This window comes from Pelophylax lessonae (genome assembly GCF_965119305.1).
Source record: "Pelophylax lessonae genome assembly, chromosome: 12".
Classification (NCBI taxonomy): domain Eukaryota; kingdom Metazoa; phylum Chordata; class Amphibia; order Anura; family Ranidae; genus Pelophylax; species Pelophylax lessonae.
Window position 1 is genome coordinate 11321626 of NC_138779.1, and position 19044 is coordinate 11340669.

Here is a 19044-nt window from a genome sequence, read left to right on the forward strand (position 1 = left end):
GATGTAAGTCTAAGAGTCTTTTGAAAGCCACCATACTTCCCGCAGAAACCACCTCTTGTGGTAGAGAATTCCACAATCTTGTAGCCCTAACAGTAAAGAACCCCCCACGTTGCCTGAGGTTAAAACGCTTCTCCTCTAATCGCATTGTATGCCTTCGAGTCCTCATGCAATCCTTTAGACTGAACAGTTTTTTTTCTATGCTGAGATCACCATTGAGGTATTTATAAATTGCTATCATGTCCCCCCTCAGGCGTCTCTTCTCCAGGGAGAATAATTTAAGCGATTGCAGACGCTCTTCATAATTAAGGTCCTCCAATCCCCTAATTAGTTTAGTATTCTCTAGGGTCTCTGCTAAAATAAATATGTATGTTTGGGGGTTCTAAATAATTTTCTAGCAAAAAAATACCGATTTTATACCACCAAAAAAAAAAGCTCTATTTGTGGGAAAAAAAAAGGACATCAACTTTATTTGGGAACAGCGTTGCCAAATTGTTAGTTAAAATATTGCAGTGCTGCATCGCAAAAAATGGCCTGGTCATGAAGGGGGGGGGGGGTAAATTTTCCTGGAGCTGAAGTGGTTAAAAAAAAAAAAACACACACACCATTTCCCATAGACTTTTTTTTATTATAAATAGTCATGTCTTTCACAACAAACAGCTTCGCAGGGTAAATGTCTTACTAAACATAACAAAACTAACGCTCTAATTCGTACATATTTGGTCTCATAACTTTGTACATTCAGTAGGAAAATAATTTTAACTCTTATCGCAAACACATTAAAGCCTCTATTACATAGCAGCTTAGCAAAGCCAATGAAAATACTGCGTCTTGGGGATCGCCATCCACAAACCTCCACCCTAAAGGGTAACTCCACTTTCGTGGGGGAAAAAAATAAAGAAAAAAAGAATATAACGTATACAATTGCGACACAAATCATATTGCAAATGAATGTTATTAAAAATGACCTTTCCTTTTCAATCTGCGGCTGTTGTAATTTTCTGTAAAATACAATATGGCCGCTTGGTGCTGTTCTGTACACAGAATGTATACTGACCACACCCCCAGAAACATCATTTCCTGCTTGTGTGATTGGCTCACCAATTTTCCCAGAAGTCTGCACTAAGATACAAGTCAGATTTCTGGCATCACCTGCAACACAAATGTCATTTTTGGTGAGATCCTCCCAATAGGAACACGTCTAAAGGGATGCAGGCCCAGCAGATTTCCTCATTAGAGCCCTGCAGCTGCCACAGCTGATGGATAATTATGAAACCACTCCCATTTGACCCACTCAGCACAGAGGAGCAAACAACGATTTCTTCAGAATAACAAAATGTAGGAATCTGCAACAAAGTTTGTTAAAATCCCTGCAATGTACAGAGATCACCCAGAGGGGAATGTTTTTTCCCCAACAAAAGTGAAGTTACGCTTTAGGAATAGGGAGCTTGTATTTCCAAAATGTTCTGTCAAAAAAAAAAAAAAAAAAAGCCCCTCCTCTTCCCTATATGTAGTACATGGGTAGCAAGAGAATAAGGGCTTGTTTTGTAATGTACAGAGATCACCCAGAGGGGAATGTTTTTTTTTGCAACAAAAGTAGAGTAAGTCCCGGTTCACATATATGCGATGCGGGAAACCTGCGAATATAAAGCTTACCTGTAGGTAAAAATAACAAAGCAGATTTTTATATCGCTTTAAGAAACACCTGCTTGTTTCCCCATGTCCTGTGCAAACTGATTGTGAATGGGAGGGTCTGGTTCATTATAATCACCTGGTGCACTCTGTGTGTTCTAATGAGAAAAGTGGCAGGATCTGCATCTCCTTAGAAATATTTAATCCTTAGGGAGTATCTCACCAAAAATGTAACTCCTATTGCAGGGGATGCCTAAAATCTGACTTCTATCTTAGTGCAGACTTCTGGGAAAATTAGTGACCCAATCACACAAGCAGGAAATGACATTTCTGTGGGGGGCACTTTGTATACCATCTGTGTGCAGAACACCTCCAGGCTGCCATATTGCATTTTACAGAAAACTACAGTTTGGAAAAGGACATTTTTATTGACATTGAATTATATGGCTTGTGAAGCAATTATATAGGTTGATTATTTTGGTTATTTACTATTTTTTCCCACAAAAGTGGAGTTACCCCCGTTTAAAGCTCCTACTAATGTGACCAATGTGGAGAGTGGACTGATGTTCACACACAGCCAGTCAATCAGCACTATTCTCCTCCACAAGCAGATACTGCGCCACTGGTCACATGATCAGTCTACAGAAAGGGCGGAGGTTCCCGTTTTCTCAAGGAAAGGCAAATTTATCACAACAGTTACAATGTAAAGAAAAAGTGATACATTTGTTTTTATACAAACTTTAAGAAGCTTTTTTTTACACTACTGAGTTCCTGATACATGTAGTATTGTCTTTTCTCCATAGGTGCCCTATAACACTAAAGGGCACCCCCTCTTGGCACACACCCAACATTGCAGCTAGCAAGGAGACCATTGCTTCGCTTTTGTACCGCCTGCCCCCGAATCCCAGCATTTGTTCCTGGCCAGCTACGGCAGGAGGAATGCAGAGGGACGAGAGGCTGACATGTCTCTCCTAACCACAAGAAAATGGGCGCACTGGGAAAGGTTGGTCTCACAGAGGAGACTTGGATAAAAGGCCGAACATTATACGTATTATAATGTTCAACAGAGGGCAGCCAGGCACTGATTGGTTTAACTATTGGGTGTTCTGGTAGACCATAAGCTTAATAGCATGCAATGCCAAGCTGCTGTTTCCAAAGCAAGCAAAGTAATTTCTTGTATTAACAGAGGACTCCAGAGAGAGAGAGATATAAATTTTGCCCCTGTACAAATCATTAGTAAGACCTCATCTGGAATATGCAGTTCAGTTTTGGGCACCAATTCTTAAAAAGGAGATCAGGGAACTGGAGAAAGTACAGAGAAGGGCAATCAAACTGATAAGAGGCATGGAGGAGCTCAGCTATGAGGAAAGATTAGAGGATCTGAATTTATTCTCTCTTGAGAAGAGGAGATTAAGGGGGGATATGATCAACATGTATAAATACATAGAGGGGGATATGATCTCCATGTATAAATACATAAGGGGGGTATGATCACCATTTATAAATACATAAGGGGGGGGGGGATATGATCTCCATGTATAAATGCATAAGGGGGGGATATGATCACCATGTATAAATACATAAGGGGGGATATGATCTCCATGTATAAATACATAAGGGGGGGGATATGATCTCCATGTATAAATACAAAAGGGGGATATGATGACCATGTATAAATACATAAGGGGGGATATGATCACCATGTATAAATACAAAAGGGGGATATGATCACCATGTATAAATACATAAGGGGGGGATATGATCTCCATGTATAAATACATAAGGGGGATATGATCTCCATGTATAAATACATAAGGGGGGATATGATCTCCATGTATAAATACATAAGGGGGGATATGATAAATATGTATAAATACAAAAGGGGGATATGATCTCCATGTATAAATACATAAGGGGGGGATATGATCTCCATGTATAAATACATAAGGGGGATATGATCTCTATGTATAAATACATAAGGGGGGATATGATCTCCATGTATAAATACATAAGGGGGATATGATCTCCATGTATAAATACATAAGGGGTCCATATAGTGAACTTGGGTTTGAGTTGTTCACTTTAAGGTCAACACAGAGGAGAAGGGGGCACTCTTTACGTCTAGAGGAAAACAGATTTCGTCTCCAAATAGGGAAAGGTTTCTTCACAGTAAGAGCTGTGAAAATGTGGAATAGACTCCCTCCAGAGGTGGTTCTGGCCAACTCACTAGATTGCTTTAAAAAAGTCCTGGATTCTTTCCTGGGTGTACATAATATAAATGGGTACTAACATTTTTTTTTTAGGTAAAGTTGATCCAGGGAATATCCGATTGCCTCTTGGGGGATCAGGAAGGAATTTTTTCCCCCCTGCTGTAGCAAATTGGATCATGATTTGCTGGGGTTTATTTTCTTCTTCTTCCTCTGGATCAACAGCGGGTATAGGATTGTATATATGGGATTGTATGGTTGGGTTTTCAATACGTTTTTTTTTTTTATGGTTGAACCGGATGGACTTGTGTCTTTTTTCAACTAACTATGTAACTAAACATATGCTCCGAAACGCGGTACCGCCACGTGACATCATACCGCTGGTTTGTGCTCCATGCTGGTTCCAGTAAGCTGGGTGGCCATATTACCGGGGAACAGTCTTATTGCTGCAGGTTCAGCACAGAGGATTGGGAATCAAGCTGAGCTTCTTCAGCCAGTAGCACACGGAGTGATGTCTATGCTAATGAGCCTTTATTACCATTGTGAGTGTTTCTATTCTCTATGTCCATACAATAAATACTATTGCTGCTGCACTTGGGAGGCGCTTTCTTTTTCTTGTTTTTGACGTGTCTCCCCTCCCTCTGCCTGTCTCAGGCTGAGACCTGGGGACAGGCGGTTCAAAAACAGAACAGCAGTTCCCCTGCTAGCTGCAGAATCAGGGGGCTGAGTGCCAATATGGGGTGCCCTTTCTGACATCACATCTAATGTCACAGGGCACCCAAGAGTACTACACATACATTGTCCCATCAGGAACTCAATAATGTAAAAAAAAAAAATAGCCATAAATTCTTCTTTAACTAGCCACAGAACTCACGTAATATATGTCGGTAAGCAAAGCAGTGGCAGAACTATCAGGGTTGCAAATGTTGCACTTGTGACCGGGCCCTGGCGTTCCACCAACATGGGAGGGTCCCAAGATGACAGAAGGGAGCCCACTGCAGAACATTTGTAAGGGTCACACTAAATAAAGAGGCAAGAAGAGGGCCTGCTGCAGAACATGTGAAAGGGTCCAACTGCAGGACCGTAGTTAAGGCCCCCCCCCCAACCGAAAACAGAGGGGAGGGGAGGGGAGGGGAGAAGAGGGTAGGGTAGGGGAGAAGAGGGGGGGGGGGTCAGTGGGACCCTTCATGGTTTCTTTCACCAGGGCCCTAACATTCCTAATTACACCTCTGAAGTAAAGGGAACAGTTGACAACCCTGGTACCATGTAGAAAGGAAAACCCAATTGCCCATAACCAGAACTGACTTCTATTGAGTCATTTGCAGAAGAATGAAAGAAAACACTGATATACAGTACAGGTTTTATATTCAGAATATATACATATATCATATATACTGTATATATATTCCAGTGCCTGACTTCTGTCCAGTTAATACCATAGATCCTAGATAGATCAATTGCGCAACACAGATATGAAACATGTAAAATCTGTAGCTGGCCACACAGGTTACAATCTGATCTTACAATCTCCCTTACATTTCCCAACAACTAGGTACGGTACTATGAGGGTCTAACCCACCGGATAGAAACCGGGTGGTTTGTTCAGGTGGCCCCATACAGAGACTGGGGGTATGTATGGGCGACTTTAAAATAAATACAAAACTATCATGATTTTTTTTTAATTTTATTTTTACATTTTCTCTCAACTGCAACATTTTCTCTTTAAGCACAGGGAACATCGCCATATTGCTGTATATTGATAGAAAGCAGAATACCCAAAGCCTAGGCTACCCAGGCAGACCTAAATCACTTAATGACTTGAGATAAATCTCTTTTTGACTAACATTTTACATGCAAATATTGATTTCTATGCGTTGTGAATATGAATGAAGGGTTAATCCCACCCTACTAGATGAATAAAACAAGCAAGTGTCGCTCTCCGCTTATGGATACTGCAATGGCTGGTATAGTCTGCAAGGCTGGCATTGACTTAGCTGTTAGGCATTTGGGCTCACACTAGGGAGACATCTAAAGAGAGTTTTTATCCTGTCTGCCAGACAATGCTACAGGAAGCAATCGTATACCTTAGTTACTGAGGGAGAGACCAAAGGTGCATTCGGCCATATCATAGAGCTTTAGTATTATTTACTGAGGGAGAGACCAAGGTGCATTCGTCCATATCAGGGAGGCTGATTATTAATTACTGAGGGAGAGACCAAGGTGCATTCAGCCATATCAGGGAGGCTGATTATTAGTTACTGAGGGAGAGACCAAGGTGCATTCAGCCATATCATGGAGCATGATTATTAATTACTGAGGGAGAAACCAAGGTGCAATAATCCTTTCATAAAGCCTGATTATTAATTACTGAGGAAGAGACCGAGGTGCATTCGGCCATATCATAGAGCTTTAGTATTATTTACTGAGGGAGAGACCAAAGGTGCATTCGTCCATATCATGGAGCCTGATTATTAATTACTGAGGAAGAGACCAAGGTGCAATATTCCTTTCATAAAGCCTGATTATTAATTACTGAGGGAGAGACCAAGGTGCATTCGGCTATTTCATGGAGCATGATTATTAATTACTGTACTGAGGGAGAGACCAAGGTGCATTCGGCCATATCATGGAGGCTGATTGTTAATTACTGAGGGAGAGATCAAGGTGCAATGATCCGTATCATAAAGCCTGATTATTAATTACGGAGGGAGAGACCAAGGTGCATTGGGCCATATCATGGAGCTGGTTTAATAATTACTGACGGAAAGACCAGGGTACATTGTTCAGATCATGGAACCAAATTTTAATTACTGAGGGAGAGACCAAGGTGCATTCGGCCAGATCATGGAGCATGACTATTAATTACTGAGGGAGAGACGAAGGTGCATTCGGCCATATCATGGAACCTGATTATTAATAACTGAGGGAGAGACCAAGGTGCATTTATCTGTATCATAAAGCCCGATTTATAATCACTTAGGGAGAGATCAAGGTGCATTTATCTGTATCATAAAGCCTGATTTATAATTCCTTAGGGTGCATTCGGCCAGATCATGGAGCCTGATTATTAATTACTGAGGTAGAGACCAAGGTGCATTTGGTCATGGAACTGGATTATTAATTACTGACGGAGAGATCAAGGTACATCATCCAGATCATGGAACCAAATTATTAAATACTGAGGAAGAGACCAAGGTGCATTCGGCCATACCATGGAGCATGATTATTAATTACTGAGGGAGAGACCAAGGTGCAATAATCCGTATCATAAAGCCTGATTTATAATTACTTAGGGAGAGATCAAGGTGCATTCGGCTGTATCATGGAGCCTGAATATTAATTACTGAGGGAGAGACCAAGGTGCATTCGGCCATATCATAGAACTTTAGTATTAATTACTTAGGGAGAGATCAAGGTGCATTCAGCCATATCATGGAGTCTGATTATTAATTACTGAGGGAGAGACCAAGGTGCATTTGGCAATATCAAAGAAATTGATTATTAATTACTGACGGAGAGACCAAGGTATAGCATCCAGATCATGCAACCAAATTATTAAATACTGAGGGAGAGACCAAGGTGCATTCATCTGTATCGTAAAGCCTGATTTATAATTACTGAGGGAGAGATCAAGGTGCATTCGGCCGCATCATGGAGCCTGATTATTTCTACTGATGGAGAGACCAAGGTAGATCATCCATATCATGGAACCAAAATATTAATTACTGAGGGAGAGACCAAGGTGCATTGGTCCATATCATGGAACCAGATTATTAATTACTGTGGAAGAGACCAAGGCACATCATACATAACATAGAACTGGATTAATATTTACTGAGGGAGAGACCAAAGTGCATTTCTCCATATCATGGAAACAGATTAATATTTTCTGAGGGAGAGACCAAGGTCCATTTGTCAATTTTATGGAGCCTCCATGGGCTGCAGTGCTTACCGTTGATCTGTGGTGGATTGCGGTAAAGCACCGGCTGACAGGTGTTGAGAAGGAGATCCCACTGCCTCCTAAATGATTGTTTTTTAACTTCAAGGGGGATTTTGTATTATAATACCACCCTGCAACCATGAGCCAAGTGTTTGGCTCACGGTTGCAGCATACTCTTACTTACCTCAACAGGTTAGTTTGACAGGCATCGCCACCTATCAGACTCTGCCGGCCAGGGTGAAAATGCAGTGGCCGTGAAGCAAAGCAGGGCAGCCATGGCATGTGTACAGCCCAGTCCAGCTGGAATGTTAGAATTTAGGTGGGTAGTCAAACCGCAGCTAAGCCACCACCTGGTTTTAAGGGGGGCAGCAACACACAGAAGGTTTTTTACCTTCATGCATAGAATGCATTTAAAAAACTTTCAGCCTTTGCACTTTTTTTCACTACTTTAAGGCAGTGGGTGAGCATTGTCACCCTGGAAAAAAAAAAAATGCTAACGTTGAAAATTTGAATAGCTAATTTTAAAAAATTGTATACGTATGCAAATCATATATGGCCATTGGGGTTACAGGGTGCACATGCAGAAATACATTTTGGGGTTGCATACTGTGCAGAATTCTATGAGCCCCCCAAGTTTGGGGCCGGGGATCGGATTGGTAGATTTCTGATCAGAAAGTACATAGGGAAAATAACGCCCTGTGTACCCAGCATGGAAGACCGCGGGGGGCCAGAGCCACAAAATTGACGCGGTTTCTGTTTTTCTGTCATTTCCTTGATCTTGTGTCCCCAAAATTGGTTCAACAAACATTTTCTTCATACATTTGTGTCTCCCCTTTACAGATTTTTATTATTGTGGCTTTGAAATGAGAACTGGGTGGAGACACCCCCTATGACGGGTCATAGCACCCAAGACGGGTCATTATCCTAATACTGATTATCGCTACCTACTGAGTGTTGTCTAATTTCTACAAGTGCTCTTCACACACACACAATGTGTTCCCATTGATAAATACGTTCCGTATTAGTGCACAAACAACGGCATAAATTAACATGATATGATACATCCACGAAGCCCCATTTATAGTGAGGGGTTTGGCCCGGCGTTGGGTTGAAGGCCTTATCTCTGTGTTCACAGGCTCCATCATAGATCATTATTGTTGGGTCAGAGACTGGCTCTGCATTTGTTGTCTCTTGGCTTTGGTTTGCAGATAACGTCCTTTTCCCTCTTCAAACCGTTTCTTCTCTTCTTCAGTCTCCAGCTACATTGAACACAAAAAAAAAACATAAGATTTTCCTGGACAGAGGTAATAATACATTTAAAACATTTTTTTTTTGAATAAAGCAGGAAAAGTGTCAGAACGTTGGTTACTGTTTTTCATTTGCCCTTTGGAGGGTCAGTTTACTAATTATTATCTCCCTATGATATTTATGTCATTTTCTATAAAATATTACATACGATAGTTAAAGCACCAACACATTAAATTAAAACGAGCTTGCAGTAAATGTCACAAAATCAGGAAAACTGCGCGCTAAATATTGCATAAAGAGCTTCATAAAACATCTCACTTTATCTCATGGATTGATCGTCAATATTTTAATCGCCGCTTTCTCACGCTTTCTTTTGGGATAGAATTTAGCATAAGTTATTTTATCTTGTAAGCAGTCAATAGACAAATATGTAAAAATAAAGCAGCACACTTTTTTTTTTTTACTTTGATCAGTGTGAGCATTACAAAAAATATTATTGCCATAATTATAAAGTACAGATTTTAGTCTAGAATTTGTCCTGTTTAAAAGTACACTAATGGCACTTTTCCACTGCAAGTACCGGCTAGTACCGGCTCGGCTCTACTCGGCCCTGCTTGGCCCGGTTTGCTTTTCCACTGCTGGTACCGCATGGTATAGTGTCGGAACGGTTCGGTACGGTACGGTATAGGTTTGCTTTTCCACTAAAGTAGTACTAAAGTTAAGTGGGTGGGATAACAGCGGGGTGGGTGGGATTCTCTGACCAATCAGTGGCTAGTAGTGACTGCATGCAAAGGATTGTGGGATATGGTACCAGTTTGGTACCTGTTGGAACCACAATCGAGTAGGTACTGTTTTTTCAGAGCCGTACCGTACCGTTCGGTTCCATGCAGTGGAAAAGCAAACCTATACCGTACCGTACCGAACCGTTCCGACCCTATACCATGCGGTACCAGCAGTGGAAAAGCACAAAAGCGTGCCGAACCAGTACGGTTCCATGCAGTGGAAAAGCGCCATAACACGATGTTTAAGAGCCGGTTCACACTGCCGCGACCTCTAAGTCGCCTCATAAGGGGCGACTTGTTAGCGCGACTTTGCGCGTATTCAGCGCGACTTGTATGATAGACGACTTTGTATGTGGCCAATCAGAATATGATGGTTCTGGGTCATGCTCAATCACACAAAAAAAAGTTCTTAAAAATTTTCGTTTTTGATAGAGAGCCAAATATTGAAAAAATTATTGAAAAAAAAAAAAAAAAAGATTTCTTTGGATTAGTATCTGGGGGGGGGGGGGGGTCTTAAAAGTGTACCTGTGAAGTTTCAGCTCTGTAGCATGTCCAGAACCAGAAAAAAAGATCATTTTTCTTAGAATTTTTAGTAGCCCAGGGATATGGCTCCGCTCCACCTGGGCGTTTTTGTTGCAGGCATTTATCGGGCATTTTTTGGGCGTCTTTGGAGGCAGGCATGCCTGCAACAAAAATGCCCAGGTGGAGAGGAGCCATATACCTGTGTTACTAAAAATTCTAAGAAAAATTATCTTTTTTTCTGGTTCAGGACCATTTTAATGGAAAGTCGGATCACAAGTCGCCCTCCAAGTAGTACAGGACCCTTTTCAGAAGTCGGAGCCACTTCAGTAGTGCATATTAAGACGGCACTCATTGATTAACATTGCTTTTGTTATGTCAAGCGACTTGGGGCGACTTGAGGGCACACAAGTCGCCTCACAAGTTGCGGCAGTGTGAATGGACTCTTATGGTTTATAAACAATGTTACTTTGTATCCCTCTATCTCCCATCTTATCAATGTTTATTAACAATGTTACTTTGTATCTCTCTATCTCCAATCTGATCAATGTTTATAAACAATGTTACTTTGTATCTCTCTATCTCCTGTCTGATCAATGTTTATAAACAATGTTACTTTGTATCTCTCTATCTCCTGTCTAATCAATGTTTATAAACAATGTTACTTTGTATCTCTCTATCTCCCGTCTGATCAATGTTTATAAACAATGTTACTTTGTATCTCTCTATCTCTTGTCTGATCAATGTTTATAAACAATGTTACTTTGTATCTCTCTATCTCCTGTCTGATCAATGTTTATAAACAATGTTACTTTGTATCTTTCTATTTTTTTTTTCTTTGGTGTTTGTAGCAAGGCCTATTCTCCACAACACCACAACTGTTTTTTCAGTTATGTAAAGTAATAAAATGTTCGATTGTTTGTCAGTTTTTTGCTGCTGAATCACACAGTGGATCTTTCCTCCCCCACCATCCTATCTATGGCTAGCAACATACAAAAATGGCAAAAGTTAGCTCATTGGATTTGATATCAAATAATGAGGTACCTCATCCCTAATCAGAATCGAAAAGGTAGCAAGGTGTGGGGCATGAGTTGGGATTTTTAGGGTACCGTTATGTAACCAATAAGAGAAGTATATCTAAAAAATATAATTTTATCACATGAAATCAAAAAGGACTAGGGGTAACAATACCAGATATTACTGTTACAAGACAATATGGAACATCATCATAGCAACAACATAATTGTTAAAATATCATATAAAATAATATCCTTGAAATTGTGGATGGACTAGTCAGAGGTCACAGTTAGCTTGGAGGTGCCAGAACTGTTATGTGTCCCTCTAATCGATCCGAATTCCACTACCCGACATGTTTCGCGGTATATACCGCTTCTTCAGGGGTACAAGGGGTGTAATTTGATACAAAGCCACTAAGAGATGACAAAGAAATATATAATTATCATATGTCAATATAGACAAACATTCATGCATATATAAATTCATCCTGTTGTTTCGAATATCCGTGTGTGTCGAGTATGGAGCGTTGGCCACTCCAACTCCTGACACAAGTACGTCATTTATTCGATCACATGATAGACATTTTACTTACATGAGCGTACAAAAAAGGATCATCTACACTGGTATGTAGGCCAAGGCATATGTATGATACTACCATTGGTGGGACTGATGATTCATAACAAGCGGAGCATAGGCATCGGTCGCCAACTACCGTCCCCCGGGCGGGCAAGGATGACCCAAAGGCAATAAAGCAGTAGTTGGCGACCGATGCCTATGCTCCGCTTGTTATGAATCATCAGTCCCACCAATGGTAGTATCATACATATGCCTTGGCCTACATACCAGTGTAGATGATCCTTTTTTGTACGCTCATGTAAGTAAAATGTCTATCATGTGATCGAATAAATGACGTACTTGTGTCAGGAGTTGGAGTGGCCAACGCTCCATACTCGACACACACGGATATTCGAAACAACAGGATGAATTTATATATGCATGAATGTTTGTCTATATTGACATATGATAATTGTATATTTATCTTTGTCATCTCTTAGTGGCTTTGTATCAAATTACACCCCTTGTACCCCTGAAGAAGCGGTATATACCGCGAAACATGTCGGGTAGTGGAATTCGGATCGATTAGAGGGACACATAACAGTTCTGGCACCTCCAAGCTGACTGTGACCTCTGACTAGTCCATCCACAATTTCAAGGATATTATTTTATATGATATTTTAACAATTATGTTGTTGCTATGATAATGTTCCATATTGTCTTGTAACAGTAATATCTTGTATTGTTACCCCTAGTCCTTTTTGATTTCATGTGATAAATAAAATCATATTTTTTAGATATACTTCTCTTATTGGTTACATAACGGTACCCTAAAAATCCCAACTCATGCCCCACACCTTGCTACCTTTTCGAACATACAAAAATGGTATTGGTGAAGCTGCTGCCTGTTTAACACAACTGTACATAGAAGAGGCTGGAGGACTGCTGATGTGCGCGGCATGCCATGTGACACAGCTGGCCGCCGTGTGCTTTAGAGAGACATGTACTCTAAGCCTTCACATAAATAATATATTCCAGGAGGTGGGGAAGATCCATTACCATGACTTTTCCCATCTTCTGCATAATCAAAGAAGCCGGCTGACTCCAAACATACATCACAACGCTTCATACATTTATTTTTTAAGGGGTTTTAAGAAAAAAGGTTTGGTTGTAAAAAGCCAACAAGATTAATACTGGAAGAGGCCGATCCAGAATATATTTAAAGGGAAACCAGAGTTCATTTTTCGGAGCTGCACATTTTTTAGGTATTGATGTAAAGTGCATTTTATAATTCAATTTGATCTTTTTAATTAGATTTGATCTTTTTAATTCCATTTGATATTTTTTTTTTGGCTTTCAGCTTCTAGTACAGGTTTCTTAGTGCTAAGATACATTCACTTTATTCTCATTCCCCGAGCTGCTGGTCATTCTTGTAACCCTGAAAAGATACCGGAAACTATATGTAATCCAGAGCTTCCAAAAAAATAATACAGCCCTGCTAAACTCACCACAGAGGAACATCAATGCAGGCACTTACCTTCTCCCCGCCGCCCCCCCCCCGAAACTGCGAACCGGGAACATTTGATTGTTAACTTGTCCAGCTCCGCGGCCAATCAGCCTTCTGCTCAGAAGCACCGGGAACATTTGATTGTTAACTTGTCCAGCTCCGCGGCCAATCAGCCTTCTGCTCAGAAGCAGCAGAAGGGTGAGTGGCCGCTGAGCCGGCCGCAGTGAGGGAACTTCGATGAGTGAGAGCCGCGGGCACGGCCCACTGGGAATATGCCCGGTCTGCCCTATGGCCAGTCCGGGCCTGCAGCCCCCCAAAAAACTGTGCTTTGTGCAAACATTTATTGCAAATCCCCAAAGTCAATAGATGTCCAACATTTTAATCTTCTCTTATGTAATACATTATTCCTTCTTCATTTTTTCCTTCTTCCCTTATAAAAATATTAAACTCTCACAAGATATTTTGACTCAAAAGACCAGGGGGGTCTTCCAACGCTTTGTGACATAATGAAAGTCTAAGTGATTGAGGGACGCTATGTATTACTTTGCATTCTTTCATATGTGGGAAACTAAGGTGGAATCCGGTCCTGGTTTTCCGGGCCACCTTGACTGTGTAGGATTCATAGTTACATAGTAGGTGAGGTTGAATAAAGACAATAGTCCATCCAGTTCAACCTGTATAGGTGTGTGTGGCCGTAATCATCTCCCATACCCCTAAATGTTCTGATCCTTGAGATGTACGTCCAAGAGTCTTTTGAAAGGCACCATACTTCCCACAGAAACCACCTCTTGTGGTAGAGAATTCCACAATCTTGTAGCCCTAACAGTAAAGAACGAGTCCTCATGCAATCCTTTCGACTGAATAGCTTTTTTTTCTATGCTGAGGTCACCATTGAGGTATTTATAAATTGCTATCATGTCCCCTCTCAGGCGTCTTCTCCAAGGAGAAAAAATCAAGCGATTGCAGACGCTTTTCATAATTAAGGTCCTCCAATCCCCTAATTAGTTTAGTTGCCCTTCTCTGGACTCTCTCCAGCTCCAAAACATCCCTCGCCTTGTATGCCCACGAGTCCTCATGCAATCCTTTTGACTGAATAGCTTTTTTTTCTATGCTGAGATCACCATTGAGGTATTTATAAATTGCTATCATGTCCCCTCTCAGGCGTCTCTTCTCCAAGGAGAATAAACCAAGCGATTGCAGACGCTCTTCATAATTAAGGTCCTCCAATCCCCTAATTAGTTTAGTTGCCCTTCTCTGGACTCTCTCCAGCTCCAACACATCCCTCCTGAGGACTGGCGACCAGAACTGGACAGAATACTCCAGATGCGGTCGGACCAGAGTTTTATAAAGTGGAAGGATTATAGTTTTATCTCTGGAATACATCCCTTTCTTTATGCATGCTAATATTCTGCCGGCTTTGGCAGCTGCCGCTTGACATTGCATGCTGTTGCTTAGTCTATCCTCTACCAAGACTCCCAGATCCTTCTCCATTTTTGATTCCCTCAAGGGTTCCCCTCCTAACGTGTATTGTGCTTTTATGTTTTTAGTCCCCAAGTGCAAAACCTTACACTTCTCCACATCCCTTTCTTTATGCATGCTAGTCAGGTGCTGCTTCCCACTTGTGACCACCAACAGGTGGTATAAATAAGAAAGGACTGGAGCAAGGAGGTTGCTCTGGCCATGGACTCGGAAAAGCTAATACCTGAGAGAGGAACCTGTACTGTTTAGTTAGTGCCTGGAGGACAAGAATTTATGTTCTGTTGTATTTTTATTTTTTTGTGCAACCTTTTATTATATTATATATATTTTCAATATTTTTATTGGTTTCAGAATAAAGGATATGCAAAGGTACAAACAGTCTATGACTGTAGAACAAGAAATCAAAATCCCTTTGAAACATTTGTTAGCCTCGGTTCACACTAGGGCGACCTGTGAGGTGACCTGGTCGCCTCACAGGTCGCCTCCCATAGGGAAGCTGCGGACCCGTTCTAATAGGAGCGGCACAAGTTGCTCCGACCTAGAAAAAGGGTCCGGAGCTTCTTTGGGGCGACCAGGAGGCGACCGCCATAGACTTCAATGTTATGAAGTCCGTGGCGGCCGCTCCGAGGTCGCGGCGCGCTGCTCGCACCGCGATCTCGGAGGTCGCCCCGGGAAGTAGCGTCGCGGTAGTGTGAACCGGCGCTTATGGTGCTCAAGTTATTAAAGCAGTAACATAAACATCTGCAGTTGGTGGAACTCCTCAGTGTAAACTGTATCTGTGCTGGCGGGCCCAGGCCCCGCCACGCCCCAACGGGAACATGCTGCGCCACGAGGGAGAGAGCGACCCGCCCGACCCCCAGTCCATATTATCATAAACTGTGGAGGTGTCCACTGTCTTCAGTCCCAGCAGGGGTACTGCTTGTTTGCAAGTTATAAGCAATGACTGCAAGATGTGGTGGCCGAGGACCAGCATTGGTCCATTAGTCGTCAAATTTTACATCAGTGTCTAAAAATATGCAGCCTCTTGGCGGGTGGGTCTTGGTACCGAGAGGCCGCATATTTGCGTTCCAATTAGTCAACACAGCTAAGACGAGACTGCGCGCCCTGCGCGCTCCTGGCACAGTTAATGGAAAGCTTCAGATTGCTTTCCGATCAGGTGACCGCCATGACAGCCAATCACAGTGGTCTCCTGATCATAAACCCCACCTCCCGGCATCAAACCTTCCCCCACCTCCCTGCGCAAAGGTGTTAAATATAATCTGGATCGGCCTCTGCCAGTATTAATCTTGTCATCTTTTTACAACCAAAAGTATTTTAATTCAAAACCCAATAAAATAAATGTATGAAGCGTTGTGATGTATGTTTGGAGTCAACCGGCTTCTTTGATTATGCAGAAGATGGGAAAAGTCATGGTAATGGATCTTCCCCACCTCCTGGAATATATTATTTATGTGAAGGCTTAGAGTACATGTCTCTCTAAAGCACACGGCGGCCAGCTGTGTCACATGGCATGCCGCGCACATCTGCAGTCCTCCAGCCTCTTCTATGTACAGCTGTGTTAAACAGGCAGCAGGTTCACCAACAACGCTTTTGTATGTTGCTAGCCATAGATAGGATGGTGGCGGTGGTGGAGGCGGTGGTGGAAAGATCCACTGTGTGATCCAGCAGCAAAAACTGACAACAATCGAACATTTTATTACTTTACTTAACTGGAAAAGTAATTGTGGCGTTGTGGAGACCGGGCATGCTACACACATTAAAAAAAAGATTTTCTTTTCGCTATAAACAAAAAAAGACCAACAATTCTGAAAAAAAAAAAATATATATATATATTTTTACTTTCTGCTACAGAACATTCCCAATAAAAAAAAAATTAAAAATCAAAATTTTTTCATCATTTTAGGCCAATTTGTATTCTGCTACAAATTTTTGTTAAAAAAATCCCAATAAGCGTATTTTGATTGGTTTGCACAAAAGTTTATCGCGTCTACAAACTAGGGGAAAGATTTATTTTTTATTTATTTTTTTACTAGTAATGGCCGGCGATCTGCACGACATTGTGGCGGACAGATCGGACCCCTGACATTTTTGACACTTTTGGGGGGACCAGTGATATTACTACAATAATCAGTGCTATAAATGTGCTGTGTTACTGTAATAATGACGGGAAGAGGTTAACACCAGGGGCAATCAAAGGGTTAAATGTATCCCTAGGGGGTGCTTTCTAACTGTGGGTGGGAGGATTTATTTACTGAATGAACACAGGGACCTGTTCAATAATGACTGAACAGCGCGGTCTGCCATGTTTACATTAGCAGACCACCGTTCTGTCTCCACAGGGGAGCGATCGCAGGTGCCCAATGGCAATCGCGGCCCACCAAACCTGTTGATTGGCTCCCCCCTTTGGCGAATGGGTGTGCCCCCACTCGCCGTCCCATAAGTGACGTACAGTTACATCGTTTCATGGGACAGAGCCGACCTGCCACAGTATATGTACTGCTGGTGGTCGGCAAGTGGTTAAAAGCAGAGTACTAACCAAAATATTTCCCCCTTGATCTCTCTCTCTCTTTCTCCTACTGTACTTTTGTTTCACTTTCATTTTCCCCATTGATCCTTTGGTCTCCGCTGTGTCTTAGGGAATCCAGCGTGCATGTGACAGCACACCCTGTCCTGAAAGGTCCCGGTGTTCTATCAGAAAACCCTACCCCATCAGATTTCCCTACCTACGTCATTTCCGGTGCGGGTTCGTCATGCACCAGCTGTAGCAGTGTCACACGTCCTACTGCGCATGCGCGGAATAGGTAGGGAATTTTGATAACATCGTAAGGGGGTGAGGCAAAAGTCCTACTGCGCATGAGCGGGCGCATGCGCACCAACACATCGGGTAGCGGCATCTCTTATAACAAACATCCATCCGATCTCCATGGCACACACTGAGCCGACAATGAGACAATCCTATTCCCCACCCACACGCGCACGCCCACTGTCTCATTGTCGGGTCGGCGCAGTGTGGGGCATGGAGATTGGATTGTCGGGTCGGCGCAGTGTCGGGTCGGTGCAGTGTGGGTCATGGAGATTGGATTGTCGGGTCGGTGCAGTGTCGGGTCGGCGCAGTGTGGGTCATGGAGATTGGATTGTCGGGTCGGTGCAGTGTCGGGTCAGCGCAGTGTGGGTCATGGAGATTGGATTGTCGGGTCGGTGCAGTGTCGGCGCAGTGTGGGTCATGGAGATTGGATTGTCGGGTCGGTGCAGTGTCGGGTCAGCGCAGTGTGGGCCATGGAGATCTGATGGATGTTTGTTATCAGAGATCCCGCTGCTGACCCGTTGGTGCGCATGCACACTAGGACTTTTGCCTGACCCCTTACGATGTTATCAAAATGCCCTACCTATTCAGTGCATGTGCAGTACGACTTGTGACGCGGCTACAGCTGATTCATGATGAAGCCACAGCTGATCCGCAACCGGAAATGACGGAGGTATGGAATTCTGATAGGGTATGGTATTCTGACAGAACACCGGGATAAAATCCTCAAAAGGAGGCAGTGGGTGTGCATGGGATGGTTTCAGCTTTAGGAAGCTGACCAGGGAAGGACCGCTGACCACCAATCATTTATCTCTGAAATTGCTCTAAGATAAAGAAAGTGGACATGTCCTCTCTCTGGAACGTCTGGAATGATAGAGTGCGATGAGACACTGACTGATCAATGTCAGCAGGGATAATATCTTAAGCCCGAGCTGGCCGTTTTCTATCTAAAAAAACTTTCTGTAAACCTTAATTTCCTCTCCCGTTTTCTCTATGTTGATAATCTAACAGCGCTAAGCATCTCCTTGTTGGGCGTATCTGGCCCAGAGCCAGGTGGAGGTCAGATATCTGTACCGTGCTGATATGAGGAATGCTGGCTGCATGCCTAGAAAGAAGGACCAATTTACTAACAAGGCGTAACTAAAACTAAAGAGAGAGAGAAAATGGTTCTCCACCCTGACTTGTTACAATTGTGGCAAGCCTGGTCATATAGCACGAGAATGCCGTCTGCCATGGAGACAGGGCAGGAAACCATGGGTTAAGAGAGATTGACTAAACGCAATATTGCCAGTAATCTCCGACACAAATGGCCAAGATGCTTTTGTAAAATTAACCATAAAGGAAATGCCATTTTTTGA

The 19044-nt window shown here is 42.5% G+C and overlaps 1 protein-coding gene and 2 long non-coding RNA genes across 10 annotated transcripts in view; 1 reads left to right on the forward strand and 2 right to left on the reverse strand.

Annotated features, from left to right (window-relative positions):
- The first annotated feature begins 5097 nt into the window (after window positions 1-5097).
- Window positions 5098-7651, forward strand: LOC309567638. Of its 7 annotated transcripts, none has more exons than XR_014225942.1 (6): window positions 5098-6166; window positions 6221-6385; window positions 6664-6773; window positions 6978-7086; window positions 7142-7306; window positions 7525-7651. It is a non-coding gene; the product is annotated as an uncharacterized lncRNA (long non-coding RNA). The 7 variants fall into 7 exon arrangements; XR_014225943.1 differs by having other exon boundaries at window positions 6277-6385; XR_014225944.1 differs by having other exon boundaries at window positions 6277-6385; window positions 7197-7306.
- LOC309567639 lies at window positions 6429-7640 on the reverse strand. Of its 2 annotated transcripts, none has more exons than XR_014225949.1 (3): window positions 7548-7640; window positions 6947-7110; window positions 6429-6469 (listed from the first exon to the last, which is right to left on the reverse strand). It is a non-coding gene; the product is annotated as an uncharacterized lncRNA (long non-coding RNA). The 2 variants fall into 2 exon arrangements; XR_014225950.1 differs by lacking the exon at window positions 6429-6469 and adding an exon at window positions 6638-6742.
- Window positions 7652-8698: 1047 nt separating the features above from the next.
- Window positions 8699-19044, reverse strand: part of ACOT7 (acyl-CoA thioesterase 7) — a 190573-nt gene continuing 180227 nt past the window's right edge. The window contains exon 5 of the mRNA XM_082273348.1: window positions 8699-9035. Within this exon, the coding sequence (XP_082129474.1) occupies window positions 8928-9035 (108 nt within the window). The 3' untranslated portion in view covers window positions 8699-8927. The remainder of the gene's footprint in view (window positions 9036-19044) is intronic.